Source organism: Sebastes fasciatus, chromosome 13 (assembly GCF_043250625.1).
Source record: "Sebastes fasciatus isolate fSebFas1 chromosome 13, fSebFas1.pri, whole genome shotgun sequence".
NCBI lineage: Eukaryota > Metazoa > Chordata > Actinopteri > Perciformes > Sebastidae > Sebastes > Sebastes fasciatus.
The window spans coordinates 14,246,559-14,270,516 of NC_133807.1; the positions used below are offsets into that span (position 1 = coordinate 14,246,559).

The window sequence follows — 23,958 nt, forward strand, 5'->3', positions numbered from 1 at the left end:
GCATGGTACAAAAATCATAAAAAAGTGTGTTGATTTGTAGAAATATACAGCAAACAAATGTTAAACAAATGTGTGAAAATTGGAATTTTCTTTTTGCTATAGAGCTTATTTTCTTAATTTATTCAAAGCAAAAGATCAATGGAGGAAGATAGTACAAAATGACATCACCATTACAACAATGTATGCCAATTTTTTTTTTAAGCTGTATATGGAAATTTGGCTTCCCCTTATAAATCCATAAACAGTATAAGGACTGGTATTGTTTACATAACATAACAATAATGGAGAGAATGAATGAAGCGACACTTTTGCTTTATTTATGTGCTGAATAAAACTAGTGTTTAAAAATATACAAAGCAGAGTTAAAATAGACAGAAAGCATTTAAGTCAGAACTACCTTCAGGGTTTTGGTTATATTGATTAATCTTGGACTTGTGCAGTGCTAGCGTCGCAGATCATTGATATTCTATTTGTAGTGTTGAAGACATCACGATGGCCAATATCAGTTCTTTTCCTTTGACGGCTTCCCGTTGATCAGGCCGGATTCCCAGCGTTGCCACAGAGGAGCCTTCTGACCTCCTGCTCTGTGAACCTTTGGCTCCTGCTGTGAGATAAGACAAGCCCGATTTAGAGTGGGAGATTACCTCCCTTTTCTTGATCCTCTGAATTTGAGATCAATTTCAGAACTACTTGTACTAATCCAAGCCATTGTTAAACAAATAGCATTAGGGAATACTTCCAATCTAATGTCTTTTTCTAGCTGTTTTAGGTTCAATACCACATGATCCATAAAAGCCACAATTACAGTAACCTGAATTTCTCTCCTGATATGAACCTGACCTTTAGGCCTACTCATCAGTGCTTTTTAGGGATTTCAAAACAATACATAACAATGCTAATCTGTGATGATAATCTTTTATGCTAATCCATCCTGTTGTGATTCCCTGAATTAGTAATTAATACAACATGATGGCACACTGTGTTCTCGCCAGTGTTGTACACCAAACACATGCAACAGATCTTACAGAACAATGGAGAAACCAAGAGAGAATCTATTTACAGTAATTAGACCTGGCACATCACCTGTGTCTGCTCAGATTTCATCTGGTCTTTCTTGGAGGGCGGCGGCCAAACACGTTCCAGTTTCCCCCTGGACTGTTTTCTGACATCTAGAGGACATAAAGAAAACAAGGAGCAGGATAACATGAGAGGATTTGACTTCAGACAGCAATTGCCAATTAAACCATTAAGGATTTCACAACTAGTCTAATCCTGTTTTGTCTGTCTGCGTAAGCAGCAACGTCAGCATATCTAACTAGTTTACTACCCACAGTAGTAACTTGAGTGTTACTTTCAAGGCCAGCAGCCTTTCATACTACATTATTTTGTGGGGTTACAGATTACATAAAAAAAAAGATTGGTTTATGACTAGAATTTCTCCACTCTGTGGAAGCCGGTCCTGGGAGTCTAATGTTACACTACAACATGGAAAATTTGCCCCTGTCATTGTGAAACAGAAATCAGAAAGAGAGCATAAAGCTTGACAGGTATAGAAACAGTAACTAAGGTGGGTGGGGCATAGCGTGCATTCAATTGCAGCCTCAGTTTAATCATTTTCGGTATGTACATGTAGCACGGTAAAGCTTTAAAATGGGTGCTGCTTTGACATGAAAAAGGCTTTGATGTGTCAATATGATTTAAAATATCCTTATTATTCTCTGTATATTCAATGCCTATAAACTATATATCTGCATATGAATACAGAATCTGTAGGCAACAGGACAAGATTTTGGTATCGGAAGCGCTCTGGTTTGCGTTTATTGTCTGTTTGTAGTCCATTTGTTGTCCATTCGACCAATCATGTTTGAGCGGGCTTTGGTTGCATGCAGGTAAACAGTCCGTGCGGAGAGCAAAAGAGACGGAATGCATTGGCCGAAATGCAATCTGGGAACCCATCGGCTATCGTCTGACAACGATTTAGTTTTTTAGCTAAAAAATATAATATAAACTGGCTACTTGTGAAATGTCGTAGACGTCGTCTCTCAACTCCAGCTCCATTCTCACCTCTCAAGTTGCTAATCGGACTGTAAACAATGAACGGCGCATGGAACAGGAAGTCTTAAGCCTAAACTATGCGTTTCTTTATATATCTGTTATCTGGATATCCAAAGGCTACACCGGAAACCAAGAAATATTGGCCCTTGCCCACAGAGGCTTATCGTCGTCAGACAGATAGGGGTTCCAAGATTGCTGTATGAAGGTTATATTTTCAGTGGACTGTCAAAACTGTGCTGAAGTGTCCTCTGTGAAGATATCACAGTGTATTCGGGTTATACATTCTCATACAGTATTGTGTCACGGCTGGTTAGGACAACACACTACAGCTTATTTGACCTTAAGAATGAGTCATTTCCTTCAGTTCAGCCCAGTTTTACCCCCAGACATATTATGCTGCTGTCACATGTAGCTTCATCATCTTCACCTTGAGTCAACCCCACACATCATTATCCAGCCGCTCTGGCTGAGAATACTAACATGGTGCTACATAATGACACTGGCTGGCTGCACTGTTTTGTCAGGCCCCCAAGCTCTCCCGCTGTGCATATAGGCAACAGCAGCAGACATGAAAAAATGCACACAAACTGTACATACTTTCAACAAGACCTATCAACTGTCTGAAGTCATTTGTATTTACACAACACTATAACTGAACCAGAAGTGCCCCTGGCTCAATATGGAGTGCAGATAGTAGGCTTCATGTTGTCACTCAGCCCACTGGCATCAGCTGACTCAGATCAGGCGGCTGCTAGAGTGATGCGCCCTTAACCGCTTGTGACAGGGTTGACACTAAGTTGTCGATAAGACTCCTTAGATAACACTATGTGATGCTAATGTAGAGAGGCATTCATTAAAGTGCCCAGACTGAGTGTCAGAAGGCCGGGATGTGCAATGAATAAAGAGCTAAGTGACCCTTATTAGACATACTATGATGCATCTTAGCCTGATGGAAATAATCCATACATTTCTATTTTTATATTTTCCACTTAGTTTTTCATGGCATTGTCAGTAATGTTTAGGTTTCATTGAAATATTCTTAATTTCGAAATTGTTTAATTAATGGACAAATTAACCTCTAAGGTGCATGCAGTCACACACAGAATACAAATACTCATCAGTGGTGGAACAAGTCCTGAACTGAAGTACAAATAAAAGTCATACATTCATAAGATACTTAGGTAAAAGTACAGAGGTATTAAAAGGAACAAAAGTACTTTTATTTTTGAAACATAAGTATCAAAAGTAAAAGTACTTGTTATGCAAAATAATAAGCCATTTGAGTGATATATTATATTGTTAAAGTGGGTTGTGGGTTGTTTAATGTTTGCCTCTGAAATGTAGTGGAGTAGAAATATAAAGTGGCATTAAATGGAAATACTCAAGTTGAGTAAAACTACCTCAGAACTATACTCAAATGCAGTACTTCAGTAAATGTATTCCACCACTGACACTCATGTTAAACGTACCTGGTACGAGCATTGGATTGAATCGTGACTTATCTCCGTCTTCACTACAACTCTTCTCTCCGTACAGAGTGCATCTCTGTCTGCGCAGCTCCTCCTCTCTTTCTCTGGCCTCCCGGATGTCCTTCTCTACTTCTGGCTGCAGAGCCAGGGCTGGACGCAACTTGAAGAAAGGGTTTCCTTTGAGTATGGGAGATCCTTGTGCCGTGTTTCCCTCCCTAGTTTTGCCTCTAGTGTCCACAGTTGATGTAGAGACATCTGTGTTTATGGAGTCCATGCTTCTGAACAGGCGTGCGAGTTTGTCTGGTTTTGCGTAGGGGGATAAGCGCGTTTTGTCTCGAGAACCACCAGTTGGGCTCATTGATCGTGCGATTTCAGGACTTTTTTCAGGCTCTTTATACAGCCTGAGGGAATGTGCTCGGGAAATAGGGCAACTTTTGAGTGACAACATCTCCAGGCTTCGCGTGCGCTCAAGCACAGAAGGGTAAACGTGACCCTTCGTCAGTGAGGTAGGGGGTTTCCGCAGCCTTGTTGGACCCTCCGTGTTATCCTGCTGGAAAGCCTCAAACAGCAGCTTTCTCTCCTTCAACTGGCGGACTTCCCCTTTGCTGTACCCCCCAGGGATCTTCCCCTGGTTGACCATTACCAGCTCTCTCTGAATCTCCTGACTTATCTCCTTCTTCATTTTCTGCTCGGAGAACTGCCAGTCGCTGCGCTGGTCTGGGCCATCCTTGGCTGGAAGTGGCTCAAGCGAGATATTGGTCTTGAAGGGGATCTCTAGCACATCTGGATTATCAGTGAGATTGAAGACACCACCAGCTCTCTGCAGGCTCTGCTTACCCTGGGCGTCCTCGTGGATCTGCCTCTCCTTGGACGTCTCAACAACTGAGAGTCGGTGGCAGGTGGGTAGAATGGGAATTTGGGTGGAAGGTGTTTCATTGGGGCCGATCGGAGACAAGTCTGCAGGTACCCAGCTGCCACTTTGATCATCATCAGAGTCTCCTGCCTCTGCTCCGGCAATCGTGTGATGCTCTGTCTCAACTGGCATTGTGGACGAAGACATCCTTGCTTTTGCCTCGACATCTTTACTCTCATTCTTTTCATTCTTTTCCTTCTCCATCAGGTTCGTCTTTGCTCCCTCAAATCTACTCTCTTCCTTCTCAGCTCCACCTGTCAGATTGGCTTCTCTTGCGTTCAAATCATTTACTTCAGTCTCAAGGACGTCCTTTGTCTCTTCACTCGTCTCTTGGACAACCTCCTGGGTGGTATTAGGGCTCTCTGGTATACATCCATCCTGTCTCAGCTGCAACAGTTGCAGACGTTGAAGCAGTTGCTCTCCTTGTTGGATATCAGTTGCTATTCTCTTACTTCCATCTTCCTGCATCTCTGCAGAGCATTCGGAGATGGAGTGTCGGGACACTTGCGTCTCGCTAGTGCCGCTCTCCCTCCTCATCCAGTTATGCTTTGTGAGGGTATAGTTCAAAGATCTGGTATCAACATGCTCTTCATCATCAATGGGCACCTCTGTTGGGATCTCTGGTACCTGTGGCTGATGGATTGCTATGTCCATCGTGTTTTGGTTGCATTTGTAGAGCTCTGGTGGCCCGCAGGACTCAAAATCATCACTCGCACGGCGACTGGACACTGTCGGGGTGTTTGCCTCCACATCTTCGCAATCGACATGTTCTGCGGTTAGTTTTGAGTCTGTCTCAACAAGACCACAAATGTCCTCAGATTCTCCCTCTTCGTCAAAATGCGTCTCATTCCCAGAGTTTTCCTCAATGCTTGAAGGTACCTGTTTTGGACATTCATCTTTCTCCGCTTTAGTTTCCCTCCACTTTTCCTGCCCCTGACTCAAAATTGCAATATCCTCAGGTTCTTCACTTGATTCTTCGTCCCCTGTTGTGTCTTCATGATATTGTCTTCCGGATGGATCAAAACATGTTTCCTCCATTGATGTTTGGTCCTGATCTTTTGGTACAGTGGAGTCCTCGTCTTTGGACAGCGATACAGTGTCCATAGACTCCTTAAACGTCTGCGCAGTACTTGCTGTCACTTCATCCACCTCGTTGTGTGCTGCCATTAATTGCTTCTCACCGTGATGCCAGTCTAAGCCACTGGGATTAGCTTCAGCCTCTGTGGCGTCAGCTGGCCCATTTGTAAGGGTCACACTGGAATTATTCACCTGAGCATCTGTGCTGCCCTCTGTGGGCAGCAAAGGAGCCATGTAGGGCGGAGGAGGAGGAGGGAGGAAGACATCGTCTGCGCCCTCATCATCCATCAAGCCGTAGTACCTAGTGATCGCTGCAGGGACTGTTTCATCTTGGGGATTCTCACCACTGGTCACCAATGGGCTCTCTGTGTGGTCTGTCACAGGGTTGGAGTCCATCTTCATCCACAGACCACCATGGCAGACCAGACCTTGAGGGTTGGGTCTGGGTTCATTTGTTTCCATGCTTAAAAGCCTTTGAAGCACTTGAGGGTCTGTTTTTCCTCTATTCCCCTTTAAGTTAAAACATGAGACACATGAGTCACTGAAGTTGATATTAAAATCCTTTATATCATTGCTAGTTTAGTTATCACCTAATAATACTAACAGTAATGAAAGACTGATGAGTACAGGTGATGAACAGGTAGTAAAATTAGATTTTACAAAACGGAACTAGCTTTTTATAGCTAAAGATTATAGTATTATCTGTCTTTAAAAATCTTTAGCTAGCTACTGCCTACAAGGCATATCCGAAACCTGCTACTGGTCCATGTGGGGCCCCTGTCAACCCCCCGTTCATCCCACTCTCTACGCAATCTGTACAGGTTTGTTCTGCCTTGATACTATCTGGCCCCAGGTTTTCTGTGTAGTAGTTTGATTAAACAGGAACATGCAACATATAAGCACAAAAGTGGAACAACTGAGGATCTTGAAATTAGTGACCCTCTTCAAGACAGGGTCAAGATCAGGTTATAAATGAGGACCCACCTGAAAGGTGTCCTGTGGAGTTTTTGACCACAAATAGCGGTAGAGCGTGATGTTTTTATCAGTGAATCTATTCCGCTGAACTACAGGTGGCAGTAACATACAAGAAACACAACAATGCACCAACAAAGGCAGTGAAGAAGAAAACCGCAAGAAAGTAAATGTGGAGTAAATGATGCCGGTTTCAAACTTGAACTAAGAAAAATCTGCTTTGCAAATGTTTATGAGCATTCAACACGTTTGTTAGGCCTCAAGCACGCACACAATGGGCCTCATTCACGAACAGAGCGTTTACGCACAAATATGTGCTTAAACCGTGCGTACAATCGTTTGACGTACAAATCCGGGATTCATCAATATTTTCTTACCTGAATTTGATCGTACTCTGGGAACAAATTTAGAACTACTTTAGACAAAGATGAATGACAAATGATAAAGGCCCAGCTGTCTTAGAAAATGTAAACACATACCTTTAAATGCATACTACAAACTGCAATCATTAAAAAGGGCTTTAATAGACAACAATATTTAAAACCATTTATTTACTAATGCACTTGTCAAATGTATTAAATAACTATGAAATTGATGTCCTTTCATCCGCATCAATTATTGTCATAATTAAAATATTCAACTATAAAATCTGAGTGTCCCAGTCATAGCTTACAATAGAGTTTAATGAGAATGTCCATATTAAAATCGAACCGATTTGGTTTCCATTGTTTATATTGACTTGGCCTATGATCGGCTATTCCCACCAATTTCTGGTGCCATGAAATTGCGCATACGTAGCCAATGTTCAGTCGTTAAGTTCTTTTGCCTTTTTTGCTTCAGGGGCCATGCTTTTCTTTTACAACTTCACGGCTTTCTCCATGATACACCTCAAGGCAAACATATTTCCTATGTAGAGAAATGGGGGCGTGGCAGTATGCTGATTGCAATTAGAGGGCAAGTGCCTGTCAAGGTTGAGTCTGATTAACTAAGAACAAAATGTTCTGGTTCGCATATGTCATGAATCAGACGGTAATTTTGCGTGCACACTTATTTTGTGTGTAAAGTAAGAACATTTCTACGCGCATATTAGTGAATAAGGCCCAATGTGTTTTGGTGAGTAACACTCAATGTAAACAGAAATGTCATTTTACAAGAAAACTCCACAAGGCACCTTTAAGGCCTTATCACGTCAGTTATGTGTTAGTTGTACATATTCACAAACACATTCTCCGTTACATTAAAGCAAACCAGTTGACACACAGTAAGCCTGGAGCTCCCAGTGCCTGCTTCACTCTGTTGGTAATCAAGCCTCGCTACAGCGCCTTCATGAGGACATGAAGTGTGCGGATCTTTCTTTTGGCTTTGATGTTTAATTATCAAAGTTTATTAATTCTTCTGCCTGAAGTGATCACAACAATATTGAGAATTCATGTTTAAAAAGCCCCAAATTAACCGAGAACTATACGTCACTTTCCCCTTTTTTTTCTCCCAGCAGGGCTTACAGCTTCTGTGTTGTTTTGGTGACTTTTCTCCCCCGCTGTGACCTAGCACAGCCAATTCTGCTGACAAAGAGAAACAGTAATCGGCTTTGCTCTGTCTGTTTTGGCAAGCACACTATGTACAGTATCTGCCGGCCTGGACGGCCACAGAGACTCTCATCATCTCACCAGTTTGCCTGTTGAGAGTTACGCTTTCCCATCATTCTGTCTGATATTACAGACCTTAGCTCATCGGGTTAACGCCTGTTATCCATGAGCCGTAGTGTTAGTGGTCTGTGATCAGCCCTGTAACAACCATTCCTCTTTAACTGGACCTGTGTGGTGTATTTTGCACTGATGCATCACAGAGAGCATGGATACACTATGCCGTGTCATTGAATACTTTATCGAGATATGTTCTTAATATGAATATTATCCCGATATTATCTGGTTCCCTGAGCTGCAGGTTTAAATCTATGACTCTATATTTACACCTGCATTCAGAGGCTTAATGCCAGCCGCACTGGATTACCAACAGCAGCACCACACTGTATATAAAGCTCAAGCAACAGGACATATTAATGCGCCTTAATGAGCTTAACCTGTTTATTCCATCCTCCTTTCAAAGAACATTTTCTACGCTGTTGTTATGAAGAGGGTTCTAATAGATTATTTCAAATGCTATTCAAAACCATTAAAGTACTTAAGTGACATTGTACGTGCAGTTTCATAATGTGCAAATTGTATCATTCTTACTAATGTTTAAGGAAAACAAAGTTTTAATGAATAGGACATGATCTTTAACTGTATTTTTATTCCTTGCTATGACCAGATAAAGCGTTATTATTAATACCTGACACGCAATTATATCATCACATCATAGAAAGTAGAAATGTTGAAGAGACCCACCTGAGTGTAGCGCTGCTCTCATCTCCTGTGCATGATAGTACGAAGCTCAATGGAAATATGAATGATCCAGCTGATCTACTTAGCACCTGTACCTTCCTGTCCTTCCTCTGTGTCATGTGAGCAAAACAAAATCCTCTTTGACTTTAGTGAAACATTGAACGTGAACCCCATATTGTTGTTTTGTACAGAGATTTTTTTGTGTTTGTGTAAAAATTGTAAATAAAAAAATAGATAACATACTAATTATGTTAAGTTTTATCATCATGTATTCCAGTAAACATCCACGGTAATGAATCAATTGAATAACAAATCACAGTGATAGAAATAATAAAGCAGATAGTTGCACTGTAGCAGACAAGGTTTTAGAGATGGGGATGAAATTTCTCCGGTGTAACCTCACCTGCAATGAAAAGTTTGAACAAGCCACTGTTCTTTTCCCCACATTTTCTATAATAATGTAACTGCTTAACTGCTCTTAACTGTTTTGTTTCTTTTGGCACATTTCATCTCCTTATACTATTATAGGTTCCTAAATACAGTTTGAAAGCCTTTCCCACAATGCCAGGAATATAATTCTGGTGGAGAAATACCAAATCTTGTTACTTTAATGCATGTTTGAAACCTAAAATAGTCCAATTTGAAGGTATAGTTTGACCCCTTCGCTTTCTTGCTAAGAAGTATCTAATCTAACTTAAATGAAAGGAGTCTCTGCCTGTCTGTCTGTCCTTCGATTTTCTCGGTAACAGCTCATCCGATTGCCTCCGCACGCAGTGCCGAGTGTGAAGTTGTTTGGGTGAGCGGTTCTCAAGAAAGCTGCAAGCGGCACTATCGGAGACCAAGATATTGCCCATTATGAACAGGCCAATTCTAAATGGGCATTGCACTAGTTTCCCAAAATGTTGAACTATTAGTTTAAGGATTTTGACACTAAAATACATCCGAATCAGAAGCTCAACATGTGAAATTCATGTGTAATTGTAGAATACAAACTCCTCCTCAGGACATTAAAAAAAAACTAATTCTCATAAAACATCATTGGTGTCCTATGTGAAAGCTATAGACCTGAGTAGTAGTAGCGGACATTTCAAAAGTTTTAAAGGATGTTACAAATATCCCTCTCTTTTTTTTTTTTTTACATTTTCAAATTAACATTAAAGTAGACACAATGAACCACACCATGATTACTGTTAGAAATATTGATGCACAAAGCTGTAAATTATGCTTCTTCTGCTTTTTGGCTTTTTCCATTCGTCGTCGAGCAAACTACAGTTAAACATATGGAATATTTTTGGCTAATAAGGCACATTTGAGATTAGAGATATTTGCATGTCTGGAGGAGGGCATGTTGAAATTCTCAGCTATGTCCACTAGAGGGAGGAAGTGGATTTGAATAGTCCCTCAGAGCTGTTGTCAGTCCACGGCTGCTCCAAAAGACCTATAATCTGATAAATGTCTCTTTCTTTGGCAATGTGAAGTGAAGTGATGGGTGCTCAGAGCCAAAACCATTGTAAGACCACAGCAGGTGGTGGTCTATTCTCTCATATCAGTCATTTAGACAGCAAGGCAGCATGTAGTGTCACAAATATTACAAATGATACCATTAAGGCTGATGAGGGAGTCTCTCTCCTCAATCACTTTCTTACATGACAGAGCAACACTTGCAGGTCTTGCGCTTGGAAGTGATGTCTCCCTCTGCTTTAATGGGTGAAGACGATTCATGCAGCCCCTTATCATCTTCCTCCTCCTGGACTTTAACTCCTCCTGCCCCATTTCCATCCAGGGCAATGTCCTGAAAAACTTTGGACTCTTTCCCTGCCTGAGGTGAAGCAGACGTTTCAGGTCCTAAGACATCTCCGTCCTCAGTGATGATCACTCGCTCCACGGTGAGCATGCCTTGCTCTTGGCTGTCGTCCTGGCCGTCGTCTTGGTCAGCATCAGCGTATCCCATGAACATAAGAGTGACTGGGCCTTCATCCAACTTTAGATCCTCCACGTTACCTACTTCTCCCGCGATGTCTTTAACCGCCATGACGCTTCTGTCTTTAACCGCCATGACGCTTCTGTCTTCTTTTTCATCCTTCTTGTTTCCCATCCTTATAGGACGGTCGTCTGTCCCCAGCTTAGCTTTCGCGTTGTAGCCTCTAGAGCTGTAGCCTCTAGAGCTGTCTGACTGCGCATTGTCCTCCTTTGACATGGCACTACGGGTAGAAAAAGACAGGACTTTTCCCTCCGGAGCTCTTTTTGCTTTCTCTTTCTTTGCCTCCGCCTTGTTTGGCGTGACTGTGACCTCATCCAGAAGCACTTTCATACCAACCCCATCGACAAAGCTCAAGATCTGCCCGAGCTCTTCAGACGAAGGTTGACTCCCCGACCCACCGACAGCGTGGATACTCTTCCTGCCATCGTCGAAGACACTGGTAGCCGTCGGCACACCAGCCGGTGTGGACACGGGGGCAACTGACCTGACGACGGTGGCACCTGTCTTAGGGTCTCTCTCAACCTGCACTGCCAACGATCCCAGGACTGCAATATAAGAGACGGGACAGAATTGATATTATGAAGATAAAATATTCAGGACAAACGGTCCAGGACAAACAGACCTTAAGCTTCGGTGTGTTTAAAAGGTGAGAGGATTAAAGGTTGATACCAGGTCAGGACCGGAGCTTTGTGTAACCAATATGAGCCGACACAATATACAATATAGAGACACAATAAGCTAAATGCAGTGAGCTTTTTACTCCATACAGCCCTCAAGCGGGCATAAAACATTAATGAACAGAAATAATAAAGTGGGCTAAATATAACATTGTTCTCCGGCCTTTCACCTACGTCCCATCATTAAGTCGTACCCTGAGGGTAGAGTGGCATTAAATAGAGGGGTCATCATTTGCAAGAGGAGACTAGAGAGACTAATGCAAATAACATCATTGCTGTTTTTTGAGTTGTATATTTATCATTTTCCACAGAAAAACATTTTGGTTCCATTCACTTAATCACAAAGGGCTGTAGTCAGACTTTTGAGGGCCTTTAATCTGATCTTCAGGGAACTCAAACAGAATTTGAGCCAAAGATACTGAATACATGACCTCAGTATATCTTCAGTGCCTTGTCATTACACCATACTAAATAATGAGCATCTACATTTCTGATAAGTTACAACAAATTCTATTCCTGTTCCTCACCTGATCGACCTTCTTGCCCACCGTCATGAAACATTCTTTGTGCCATTTGTGCGGAGAAGTGATGCTTAGCCTTTTTATTCACTGAAAAAGAAAACATGTATATTCTAGTGTAAGTTGAAGAAAAACTAAAATGTATTTTTGCTTAGAAATCAGAATACATATCCTGGGAGTTGTCTGCGTTTTTGTCATGGAATTGTAATCCTTTCACAGTGTATTTTCAGATCATGAACGTTAATTATATCTTTTGTGGTCGCCTAAAAATGTCTTCCAACCTCTCGTGTCACTTCTGGTTGCAAATAACCAAGATGGCGATGGCCAAAATCCCGAACTCAGGGCTTCAATACGTCAGTGCACAAACCAATGGGTGACGTCACCTTGACCACGTCCATTTCTTATACAGTCTATGGAAGAAAGTCATCAGTACACTTCTCTCTATTTACTGAAATATCCAATTGTTTTGCATACCATGTCCATACTTTAGTTAATGATGTGTCGAATGCTTTCTGCCTTACGTCGGCTGTTCTCTTATACTCTCACACCCTGTTCACTCCCAGCTTCTGTGTAACTTTGTGCACATTGACTGAAAAGGGTTGGGCTAAACTTTTGCCCTCACGGTGTTTCTTATACAGAAGAATGAGTCACATGCAGGCAGCACGTAAGTCAGAATGGAGCCGTTTCTCAGCAGCGGCTCCATTCTGTCACCCTGATTTAAATGACTATTCTTCGTGCAAAGACTTAGTTCTGGTAAATTATCATCTGTCAAGAGAGAATAGATGCTGGGCAGGCGTAGTTGTGAGAGTGACAAAGAAGAGATAGAAGTGGATGGTAAGCTAAGGACGATTACAGCCCAGCTGACTTCTTACCTTGCACGTCCTCGTCAGTGCCAGCCTGCGGGCAAAAGAAAGGAGACAATTTAAGTGCTCTCCATGGCCAGACACTTAAAACAGACACTGAGTCTGCAACTTTAAACACATGCCTCCCCCTCCTCTCTGGAGCCCTCCCCAACTTGTGCCCTGCCATAAATATTTCACAGCCATCATCAGAGAAGTGTTGAACCAAGCTTAGTCCCAGCATGTCAAAAGGCGCTGAGACTACTTTGCCCAACAGCCATTTCAGTCCTGCTGTTGGTTGCCTGTTTTACACTGAGCTAAATTTGGGCTGTACAGTGCAGTTTAAAGTCCACATGCTATGATGCATATATGATAAATGTAGGCTGATGTATTAATAACTAACACATTTCTTTAACGTATTAACGCAACGTGCGGGCTCAGTTTTAAAGCTAGAGTGAAGATACTGGTATCATATGAAACTAGAAAAACCTAAGGAATCCATTGGTACCAACCATGACATAGCTTGTCGCGAAGGAAGCTAAATAACGCTCCAAACTTACGCTAAATTTTGGCGAGGAAAAACTGGCATGGCCATTTTCAAAGGGGTCCCTTGACCTCTGACCTCAAGATATGTGAATGAAAATGAGTTCTATGGGTACCCACGAGTCTCCCCTTTAAAGACATGTCCACTTTATGATAATCACATGCAGTTTGGGGCAAGTCATAGTCAAGTCAGCACAATGACACACTGACAGCTGTTGTTGCCTGTTGGGCTGCAGTTTACCATGTTATGATTTGAGCATCTTTTTTTTATGTTAAATGCAGTACCTGTGAGGGTTTCTGGACAATATTTGTCATTGTTTTGTGTTGTTAATTGATTTCCAATAATAAATATATACATACATTTGCATAAAGCAGCATATTTGTCCACTCCCATGTCGATAAGAGTATTAAATACTTGACAAATCTCCCTTAAAGGTACATTTTGAACAGATAAAAAAGTGAGATAATTTGCAATTAATTGGGATTAACTATGGACAATCATGTGATTATATTGTGGTTAAATATTTTAATTGATTTAACAGCCCTAATTAAAATATATTAAGTTCAAAACACACAAATGATATGCATGAAAACTTCCTGAAAACAAGGAGGACATTTGTTTCATTATTCACCAAACTCAGGGTTGAAATTCTGTGTTGATTTACTCATGCAGCGATAAATCATTATGTGGTAGCTCTGTTCTCTATTTTTTATTCATGATACATAATTCGAAGCGCTCACATCCCCAGCTGTACAGCCTAGTAGATTATTTTCTGTTTGTTGTAACGTTTATTTATTTAACACTCGGCTGCCCGGGACGTGGCATGAGGCCAAACTGAATACCATTTGCATCTTTTGACCTAAGAGATCATTTTGCTTCCTCATATTTCATATTCATCTTAGTTGAGACTCTACAAAGTTCAGCCTTTGAGGAGAATTTAAGCTAAAGGGGATGCTGTGTTTACTTCCTCACCGCCTTCACAGCAGCTCAAATCATAAAATATTTTGGGGCTATTTAATCTGTCTCTAAATTTTCAAACCTCATTTTGCAAGAAAACCTGGATGTTGTCGGATAAAATATCACACTCTCCCAGGAGTTGCTATATATTCAAGGCTGTTTTGTCCTGTGTGTGAATTTATAGTACTGTAGAAACATCTCACCTGATAGTGGCAGTGTGTTCTGGCTGCGGCTGCACACTTGACAGATTCCTCTTTGTTTTCTTCTTGTGAGGCTTGTTCTTCTTTTCTGGCATCAGCTGCCTCCTCGTCCTCGGGCGTCTTTTGACTTTTGGTTTGTTCCCTGACACACATTGGCACAGACGTAATATTTGTTAACACAAAAAGATGCACTATAGAGCTCATAAAATAAATGATTCAGAGCAGCGGACCAAGAAAAAAGAGACACTGTCTGAGCTGTGTGTGCGTGTATGTGTGTGCGTTTATGTCCTTGACTATAATCCATTACACCAACTGTCACATGGCTGCCTCCTATTTGATCTCGTCATGGTCAATATAGAAGTGTATCTGTGACGAAAATACTGTACTCGCTGCTTCATGGCACATAATATCTTTAGAAATGTGAACCCTTGCATATCTGTTATCTGAGTGCCAGCAGAGTGCAGACTAAATAGACTTAAAGGGATAGTTCGGGTGTTTTGAAGTGGTGTTGGATGAGGTACTTATCCATAGTCAGTGTATTACCTACAGTAGATGGCAGTCGGCACGCACCCAGTTTGGAGAAGCAAACTGGAGATGCCGCACGGTAGCAAAGCGATGTACTGCTGTGGATGGGGGCAGCAGCGAAATGTATTTTAGCCAGCTAAAAAATCAATATAAGTTTAACTGTACACTTGCCTTGAGACAGCTGTTTCCGACGGGGAACAGAAGCTGTTGAATCCATCTATGCTCTTGCTAAAGTCATCAGACTCCATTGAAAAAACCTACCCTGCAGAACAGGAGGGTTGCTGGTTTACCGCTGTCTCGATCAGTTAGTTTGTTTGTGTTATTGTGTGACTTTGGTGTTTTAAAGTGTTAGTTCGGATTTACCAAAGTCACACAATAACACAAACAAATGAACCGATCGAGGCAGCGGTAGACCAGCGACTCCCATGTTCTGCAAGGTAAAAGACTGTATAGCTGTCTCACAGGAAGATAAACCAATGAAAATATTTTAAATGTATCGTGCACTTAAACTGATATTGATTTTTTTTTAGGGGGGCCTTTCTTTTAGATGTCTAAAATACGTTTCGCTGACATCCGTGTCCACAGCAGTACATTGCTTTGCTTCCGTGCAGTAACTCCTGTCATGTAAAGTAGGTACTGTATACATTGACTATGGATAAGTACCTCATACAACCTCCACATCGTAAGACCCGAACAATCTCTTTAAAATCACAAGTGTTATCTGCTGTAGCTTGCTAGCTTATTAAGCTAACATTAGCTCCGACAGTTGGTTGAAAATACCATTCCTAGATGACTTCGTAACGTGCCAAACTGACCCGTTTTAAAGTAAAAACCATATCAATGCACTTGACGGCTACAAAATGATATGCTAAAAGATTGAGGCTAAAGCTAACATCATCAGTTGATGATCCATGTCGGAAACATCGAAGAAACAGCGTTGTTCTTGTTTTGCAGTCAAAGAACGTATATTGCCAAGAAGTGAAAGCCAACAGTTCGTTCCATTGCAAAATCAGCACCCATCAGCAAAGCTACGCTTCCGCCATTTTGGACTGAAAGGGACTACCGGATGCCAGTAAAACATCCGCCTAAAAAATGCCGTACAAAAGTAAAACAAAATAACCTCTGTTCTGTTGTCATATTCTACTGAATTGGCCTGTGTTGAACAATAAAATATTATAAATATAATAAGCGTTTTCAGTCCAAAATGGTGGCAGCGGCTGTTTAAGAAAACACCGGAGTTTCGTCTCTTTGCTTCTATACTCTTTGTTGTAGTGTAGAGCTCGCTAGTGCTAGTACTATACAGTATGATAAGTATGTTTCAAAGATTCAAGATTTCTGTCTGCTTAGCTAACGCTCTCGTTCGTATTTTCAAATGTATATTTTCATTTTCAACTTTACAAGAGAGAGGCTTTTAGGATGAGGACTAATCAAAGTGTTAGCTATCTTGGGTTGTGGGTTGTGTGTTGGCTGGAGCTGCTGGACAAGGACAGAGCAGCTTACATCGGAGCACATAAACACACTGTTCCCTACACTGTGTTTGGTTTTCGGAAAGGTTACAAAAAGACACCACCCTCCAAATGTTTTGGATACAAAGTATCGCGCTCCGTACAGCTCGCTACACTCTGCTTTAGCATGCGGAGAAACCCAAAGCTTAACAGCCCTGCTGTGCCTAGTTATGGATGCTAAGCTATGATTGGACTGTCGCTGTTAGCGTCAGCTCTGTTACAGCATATTCCACGACAGAAAAACAGAGACATAACCGAAAACAAACACATTGCACACCAAGCCTTCTGCCTGTGTTGACACAGACCAGAAGCGATCATTCAGGGGATCAAGACACACAGCTAGCCACCTGGCAGCGCTCCTCTGCCATTTTGGCTCCTCTACAGACCGAACAAGGCCTGCAGCGCTGCCATTTTGGATCTCGCCCAGGATGAGTAAGGCCAGCAGACTGCTGTTGTCTGAGAGTGACAGAGAAAAGGTGTCACAGCTCTGTGCCACAGCCCCCCAGCCTCCAGACATCGTGCTCCTGGAATTGAGATACAATCTGTCACTCATGCCTGGCTATGGCGTGAGCCGGAGTGACAACCTGAAACCTGACAATGCCTTTTTTTTCAAACACTTGAAGCCCCAAACTCTTGATTGTTCTGACTCTCCACACAGATCTGTCATGTATTCATGCATGGGCCTCGGTCTTAGTGTGTGGGACCAGGAGAAAACAAATAGCAAGCAGCTGCAGTGGAGATGCTGTGAATACCATCATCTACTCTGGGAGCAGTAAAGTGACAAATTCTGCCTCACATTTAGCCGCCACGAAGATGAAGAGGGCGTTGTCGTATCTTCAGGCTAAACTCATTCAACTGCAGCGAGGATGGTCTGTCCCTGCCGCTAGCAATGCACTTGCCCCGAGGCAACGTGCGGTTGAAGAAAGCAGAAATGTGATGCACGCTGTTTATGTGGGAGGCTGCTACAGTGTGCATGCTGCGGCACTGGGGTACATAGATAATGTAGTGTTGTTTATTTTTCAAAAGAGCGTGTCCTGCAGGGAACAGTGAAGTAGCGAATGTGACGCAAAACGGCTCAGCGCAAAGAATTCCCAACCCATGTTAAAATAATGTCCTTCTTCCTCCTTTTCTTTCATCACCACTTCCCCTCTTGCAGTTTCTCTCGGTTAACAGTGCCACATTCTTTTCAACACTGGAACAGCCGTGGTTTTAATTACATTGATTTCCTCCTGTAAGGCAGGTTGACATAGTAACAAGGTATCCCTGGTTCTGGTGCAGGAAATCGGCGAGCTTCCTGCACATCAAATGCAACTGAAAATAACTTGCTTGCTGTTTATGAGTAAATCAGAGTCGGGATGAAGTCCAAGTGACCCCACCCAGAACACTCGACCTAGGCGTCAGCTAGCAAGCAGCTCAGCTTGGCAGCAGTCATGAGACATGACATTACATGAGGGTGGGACACACCAGTGGTCAATTTTTAACATGAAGCAGCTGGAAAAGAGGGAATACAATAAAAACAAAAATGGGTAGATCCCAGCCCTACAAGAAAAAAGCTTTCATTATTAAAGGAATATTATTACATTTTGGGGAAAATGCGTAATACACTTTGTGGCCGAGAATTAGATGAGAGGATTGATACCGCTCTCATGTCTGTACTGTGAATATCAAGCTGGTACACGGACAACTCCCAGACCGGACAACGCCGTGGTAGCGACCTGTCAATCACAATGTAGCCACGCCCTAAAGCATACCCTGCTTTATGGTCTATTTGACTCTAAATGGGACCATAATTTACTAAATGAACATCATGCTGTATTGAAGAAGACTTGAAACTAGCGAATCAGACCATAAACTCATGTTTACAATGTTTACTGAGGTAATAAATCAAGTGAGAAGTAGGCTCATTTTCTCATAGACTTCTATACAACCAGACTTCTTTTTGCAACCAGAGGAGTCGCCCCCTGCTGGCTGTTAGAAAGAATGCAAGTTTAAAGCACTTCCACATTGGCTTCACTTCTCAGACCTGGAGGTTGCCCACTGGTTCTTAACAACAATGGCGGCTCCTAAAGAGGTTAGCGCAGATGCTGCAAAAGCATTTCTTCAGCAAAGAATAGCACTGAAGGCTTTTCGCTCTTCTCCCGACTGGCTTCGGTGAGAGTTTGATTGACAAATGGTTCATCCAATCACCTGCGTAAAAAGTATTTTTTGAAAGTGCCTGCCCTTTTCAGGGCTGCTTCTCAGATGGTTCTGTGTAACAAACCATCTGGCGGGTCAGGTTAGGTAGCAGGTGCTGGTAGGCGGATTTTGTTACCACAGCCAGGCTAGCTGTTTCCCCCCCTGTTTCCAGTCTTTATGCGAAGCTAAGCTAAGCTAACCGACTGCTGGCTGTAGCTTCATATTTATCAAACATGTAAACATGAGAGTAGTACCAATCCTCTCATCTAACTCTTGGTAAGAGAGTGAATAAGCGTATTCTCAAAATGTCAAACTTTTTCTTTAAACAGTTTGGAATTCCAAGTGGGAAGGATTTGCTTCATTGAAAAACTTAAAACAGTGTCACTTAAATCACCTTTTCCTGGGTTGTCTTCAACCACTCTTCCTCTGTCTCCCTCGTCAGCCTCTCCTCTTCTTCCTGCTGCCGACGCCTCTCCTGGTGACAGAAGAAAAAAAGTGAAATCCTTGAAGAGGGAATGTGAGGAAAAAAGGAAAAGACTCCTGGAGCGAAGTGGTCTTTCCTGTCACCGCTGTTGAGGTATGTCATCAAAACAGAAAGGCGATAAGTAGGCAGTTAAATCAGAGGGAAATCTCTGGAATCCTATGAGGTGGTTATGAATTTTAAGAGTTTATAGAGCCAGTGACACCACTGTGAAAGAAAATCTCATACCACAGCTGAGAAAGCAGGATGAAATTCACTGTTTTACACTTAAGGACCTCCACAGTCAGTGTCTTTTGACCAATACTCAGTGCCAACTCTCCCCACTTTCCTGCCGCAGCTATCACAGAAGATGTAAAAGCTATTGAAAGCAACAGTTACATTGCTCATTCTCATTTCTGTAATCAAACACACAAAAAAGACAACGTATTTCATTTTCGAGGAATGTTGTCACTACTTACCCCTCACTTCTGAGGAGTCTTCCTGTAAGTTATCTCTCAACAGCCAAGAAAACTTGAATTATTCCAAAGAAGCAGTGAACTAAAACAACTGCAACTGCTGCGTTTCTTCCACTAACAACAGACAGAACTTGATCCAAGAACACTGTACTTATGGTGGTGGGTTACACCCGCTTTTTAATCTAATTCCTCAGTAACTCCCCTTTGCAGTCATGGTCCCTGTAGACAAGGACTTCTTCTGTGTGAAAGCAGAGTAGTGAGAGAGACGGAGAGAGAGAGAGAGGGGGGATATTTTTAGGTGACGTGACCGACAGATTAAAGCGGGGAGATACAGCTGGCGGAGTGCATGGATGCCGAGAGAAATAGTTCAGTGACGCAGCACATTGTATGCGTGCTGACTCTGTATCTGCACCGTTAATGTACGCTGTAAACATGCCGAGGCCCACTCCAGGCCCTCGCCGTCTCTGGTGAAGTGGGTCACTTGTGTTTTGGACGGATTTTTTACATTGGAGAGAGGTCAAGCCGGCTCCACTCACTCAGGCCCTCCAACCTTTCATTTCACAGATCACTGATTATTAGCCAGAAAGTTAATGTTCTTTGCCTGCTCACTGCAGGCAGTGCAGATCAAGCGAGACCGTTCCACTGAAGTGACATAAGACAACGATGGTGCGGTGAGATTATTTTGACATGAGGGGAAAGTTCAACTTGGTTTATGGCAGACTGAAGTGGACAGTAAAAGGGCAAAAGTACAAACACAAAGAAAGGCATTCTCACCACTATGGCTTGTAGTCTTTGTTGGTACTTCTCTGCCTCATCCATGCCGCGCCTTAAAATAAATAAAATAGAAATATTAAAGGTGCTATTGATAATATTTATAACATTCAGCCACTAGATGTTGCACACTCCCTCCTCCGTTCCATTGCATTCACTTCACAACAAGTGGTTGCCAGTTCGTTGCACAACCTGTACATTTTATGGTCGAGTGAAGTGAGACTCAGACTGAAAGGGATGTCAGGTCATTTTGCAACATGTAGCTATAGGCCTACACTAGTTATAGATTTAGGTTACTTTGTGTGGTGGTGTTTCAAGATTCATGTAACGTTATAATTATGGCTGTCAATTGATTCCAATATTTAATTGAGATTAATCGCATGATTGTCCATAGTTAATCACGATTAATCGCAAATTGTCCTTCGCTAGTTTTGTAGCTAGAATAAGGAAAATATAGAACACCATCAGCTTTATCCTTTAAGGATGACAGTGTGCACATGATGATGAGCATTCCTTTGGATGTTGTGTACTAGATCACCCACATTATCTCTCACATACTTGCACAAATGCAAGAAGCCACACAGAGATGCGAGGAAAAGCCCGTTTGCTACAGCTGATTCAGTGATAAACCCTGAAAGAGTTCACTGAGAGGAAAAGGTGACATAGGGCACAAACGTTGCCAGCATTCAGTATCTCAGAGCTGGTCGGCCCTCCATAATAATGAGGAAGAGGTATTGATTGATGGAGGAGCACGAAGTGAAACAAAAGAGGAGGAGGAGTGATGAAGAGACTCCACTGTACTACATAGATATTGATCACTTCACACACTGACTCACAGATTAAATATCTCAGCCAAGACCAGGCTCACATAGTCTCAGTTTAGACAGGCAGAGTGGGAGGGAGACAGCTGTAGATAGATATACATAGCTCGCATTCCTCACACGTTTAACTTGCACTCTGAACTTTGTTCAGGCAGTCCAGGCAGTAAAGCGTACTTTACTCCATACTCCACCTGTTGTTTTCATACCTGTCGCCCTGGTATCGGAGAATAGTAAAGATAATGAAAGAAAATGGAAAAGAGAAACAAGTGAAAGAAGGAAGAAGAAAAACAAGCTGATCATACTGTGAACTATAACGAAGCAATTATTTAATCAAGTTGTTATCTATTCAATTAAATTTTTCTCCATAGACATTAGGATATGCACAGAAGCTTAATATAAAAGTAATGCTCCTTGGTTCATAATCCTGCATGCACATTACATCAAAGCCTCTCACTGCGCAGCACCATCTCTTTGAAGTCAGTCGGCTTAAAGACCCCTTGAGATGTATAATAATTTACCATTAATGACTGTTTGTTAGTTCACCAGAGATAAGGGAGAGCGAGTGCTGCCTGATGAGTCATTGCCTAACTAGAGAGCGTTAACTTCAGATCTTCATTCCGTATCTGAAAATGAGGTGATGGAGTTCTGGTGTGTTTCGTAAAAGTCCTCATGTGTCCTTAGACTTTTCTGACCCAGCATGATAACTTTGGGCATGAGGGCGGGATAATATGGATTAGATGTCTCTGTGACCTCTGTGCAGGGTACTGGTCCCCGGTGGGAATAACTATCACATATTACACAGGGGGTGATTACAACACAGTGTAATGCTGTAGTTCCCAACCTCTTTGACTTGTGTCCTTTTAAAACAATGCAATGTCTACTTATGACCCCTGTTATATACTGTATACTTAATATGGTGTATATTATATATCCAGCATTACATTACAGAAACATCTAAAAACTAAAAATAATCTGGTGTTGCAGAAAATCTTTTTGATTTTTTTTGCTCATGTCCCATTAATCATCTCAGAACCCCTTCTCTATTTTGTGACCGCTTTGGTGGGTCCCGACACTCAAGCTAAGAACCATTGGTGTAATGCAATCTAGCTTTTAAAGGTGCTCTATTTGGCACTCAGAGCATTCATTTAGCAGCTAACAACTATTTGCTATCTAAAGATATAGTGTAGTAATGTCTACCTGAGCAGAGAATGAAGTCGCTCTCCCTCTGTGTGTGTTGTAATCTGAGATTCTCTGTACTTTGTTTACATAGCCGACCGCGCGTGCCTTTTAGTGCAGTTGAGCGTGCCCCACTGGCTGGCTCACGGCCGCCACTCATACGTGGTTACAGCTAACAACACCGTCCCAACTGACAGCATTGTCTCGGAAGCATAGCACCCACCCTCTGGTTCCCGCCCAGATTAACACTGTTAGAGGTGTGGGAGGCAATAGATATGCTCTCAATCTCACATTTAGCACCTGAAAGAGAAATAATGCATTTGCCAGCATAACCAGTAGTGTGTGGTGGCTAATGCTAGCCAAGATTGGCAAACTTTAGTTAGATACTGCTGAGTAACTGACTTTACTGAATCACTTCACTGACTTTATAACTCTTTTGTACTTGTGCTTTTGTTACGCAAAGTTTAAGCATTTACCAGCTGTCAATCTCCGGATCTGAAAAGTGAAGCCAATGTGGAAGTGCCTTAAACTTGCATTCTTTCTAACAGCCAGCAGGGGGCGACTCCTCTGGTTGCAAAAAGAAGTCTGATTGTATAGAAGTCTATGAGAAAATGAGCCTACTTCTCACTTGATTTATTACCTCAGTAAACATTGTAAACATGAGTTTATGGTCTCAATCGCTAGTTTCAAGTTTTCTTCAATACAGCATGATGTTCATTTAGTAAATTATAGTCCCATTTAGAGTCAAATAGACCATAAAGCAGGGTATGCTTTAGGGCGTGGCTACATTGTGATTAACAGGTCACTACCACGTTGTTGTCTGGGAGTTGTCCATGTTTTCGTCTTACAACTTTAACCACAGTGTGTTGTCAGTTCATGAACGTTAACTATAACATTTTAGTTGCCTAAAAATGTCTTATCCAGCGTTTGGTTGTACTTAGCTCCACCCTCTCGTGTCACTTCTGGTTCCATAAAACCAAGATGGCGACGGCCAGAATGCCGACCTCAAGGTTTGAAAATGGCTGTCCACAAACCAATGGGTGTCATCACGGTGATTACGTCCACTTCTTATATACAGCCTTTTTGCCATTATCCCGTAAAAGCCACTGCAAAAGTTACATAGTCTTACTTTAACATATATGCTATATTAATTAAGCTTATAATGAAGATTTTTTATTATGACACCAATTGATGCCAGTATTATCAGCATACTCTATGATTTTACACACACAGTATATATATAGTTATAGCATAGATACATAAATGGCCAAAATTAATTAATTTAACTGTTAACTATTAACTGTTTAATTCAATTTTCATGGAAAAATGCAAAGAAATGACTGGTTCCAGCCTCACAAATGTGAAGATTTCCTGTTTTCCATTTTACAGAGCAAACGGTGATGAAATTAATCGCTAGTTGCAGTTCTCGGCACCATTGCCAAATTTGATAGCTTTTCTATCCA

At 41.9% G+C, this 23,958-nt stretch overlaps 3 protein-coding genes across 4 annotated transcripts in view; 1 reads left to right on the forward strand and 2 right to left on the reverse strand.

Annotated features, from left to right (window-relative positions):
* Positions 1–293: 293 nt before the first annotated feature.
* On the reverse strand, positions 294–6,095 carry LOC141780443 (uncharacterized). Of its 2 annotated transcripts, none has more exons than XM_074655677.1 (3): positions 3,525–6,095; positions 1,084–1,169; positions 294–601 (listed from the first exon to the last, which is right to left on the reverse strand). In XM_074655677.1, the coding sequence occupies exons 1-3, from the start codon at positions 5,974–5,976 to the stop codon at positions 503–505; spliced, it is 2,637 nt and encodes an 878-aa protein (XP_074511778.1). In that variant the 5' UTR covers positions 5,977–6,095; the 3' UTR covers positions 294–502. The 2 variants fall into 2 exon arrangements, with proteins under 2 accessions (XP_074511778.1, XP_074511777.1); XM_074655676.1 differs by having other exon boundaries at positions 294–604; positions 3,525–6,093.
* A 3,015-nt stretch (positions 6,096–9,110) lies between these two features.
* LOC141781447 (uncharacterized) lies at positions 9,111–20,546 on the reverse strand. The gene is made up of 7 exons (XM_074657210.1): positions 20,502–20,546; positions 19,731–19,782; positions 19,171–19,266; positions 14,590–14,735; positions 12,919–12,943; positions 12,056–12,136; positions 9,111–11,396 (listed from the first exon to the last, which is right to left on the reverse strand). Exons 1-7 carry the CDS (start codon positions 20,544–20,546, stop codon positions 10,513–10,515), a joined length of 1,329 nt encoding a protein of 442 aa, XP_074513311.1. The 3' UTR covers positions 9,111–10,512.
* The window catches only part of plppr2a (phospholipid phosphatase related 2a), a 102,593-nt gene continuing 97,863 nt past the window's right edge, over positions 19,229–23,958 (forward strand). The window contains exon 1 of the mRNA XM_074655686.1: positions 19,229–19,368. The gene's annotated coding sequence lies outside the window, so the exon portion shown is untranslated. The remainder of the gene's footprint in view (positions 19,369–23,958) is intronic.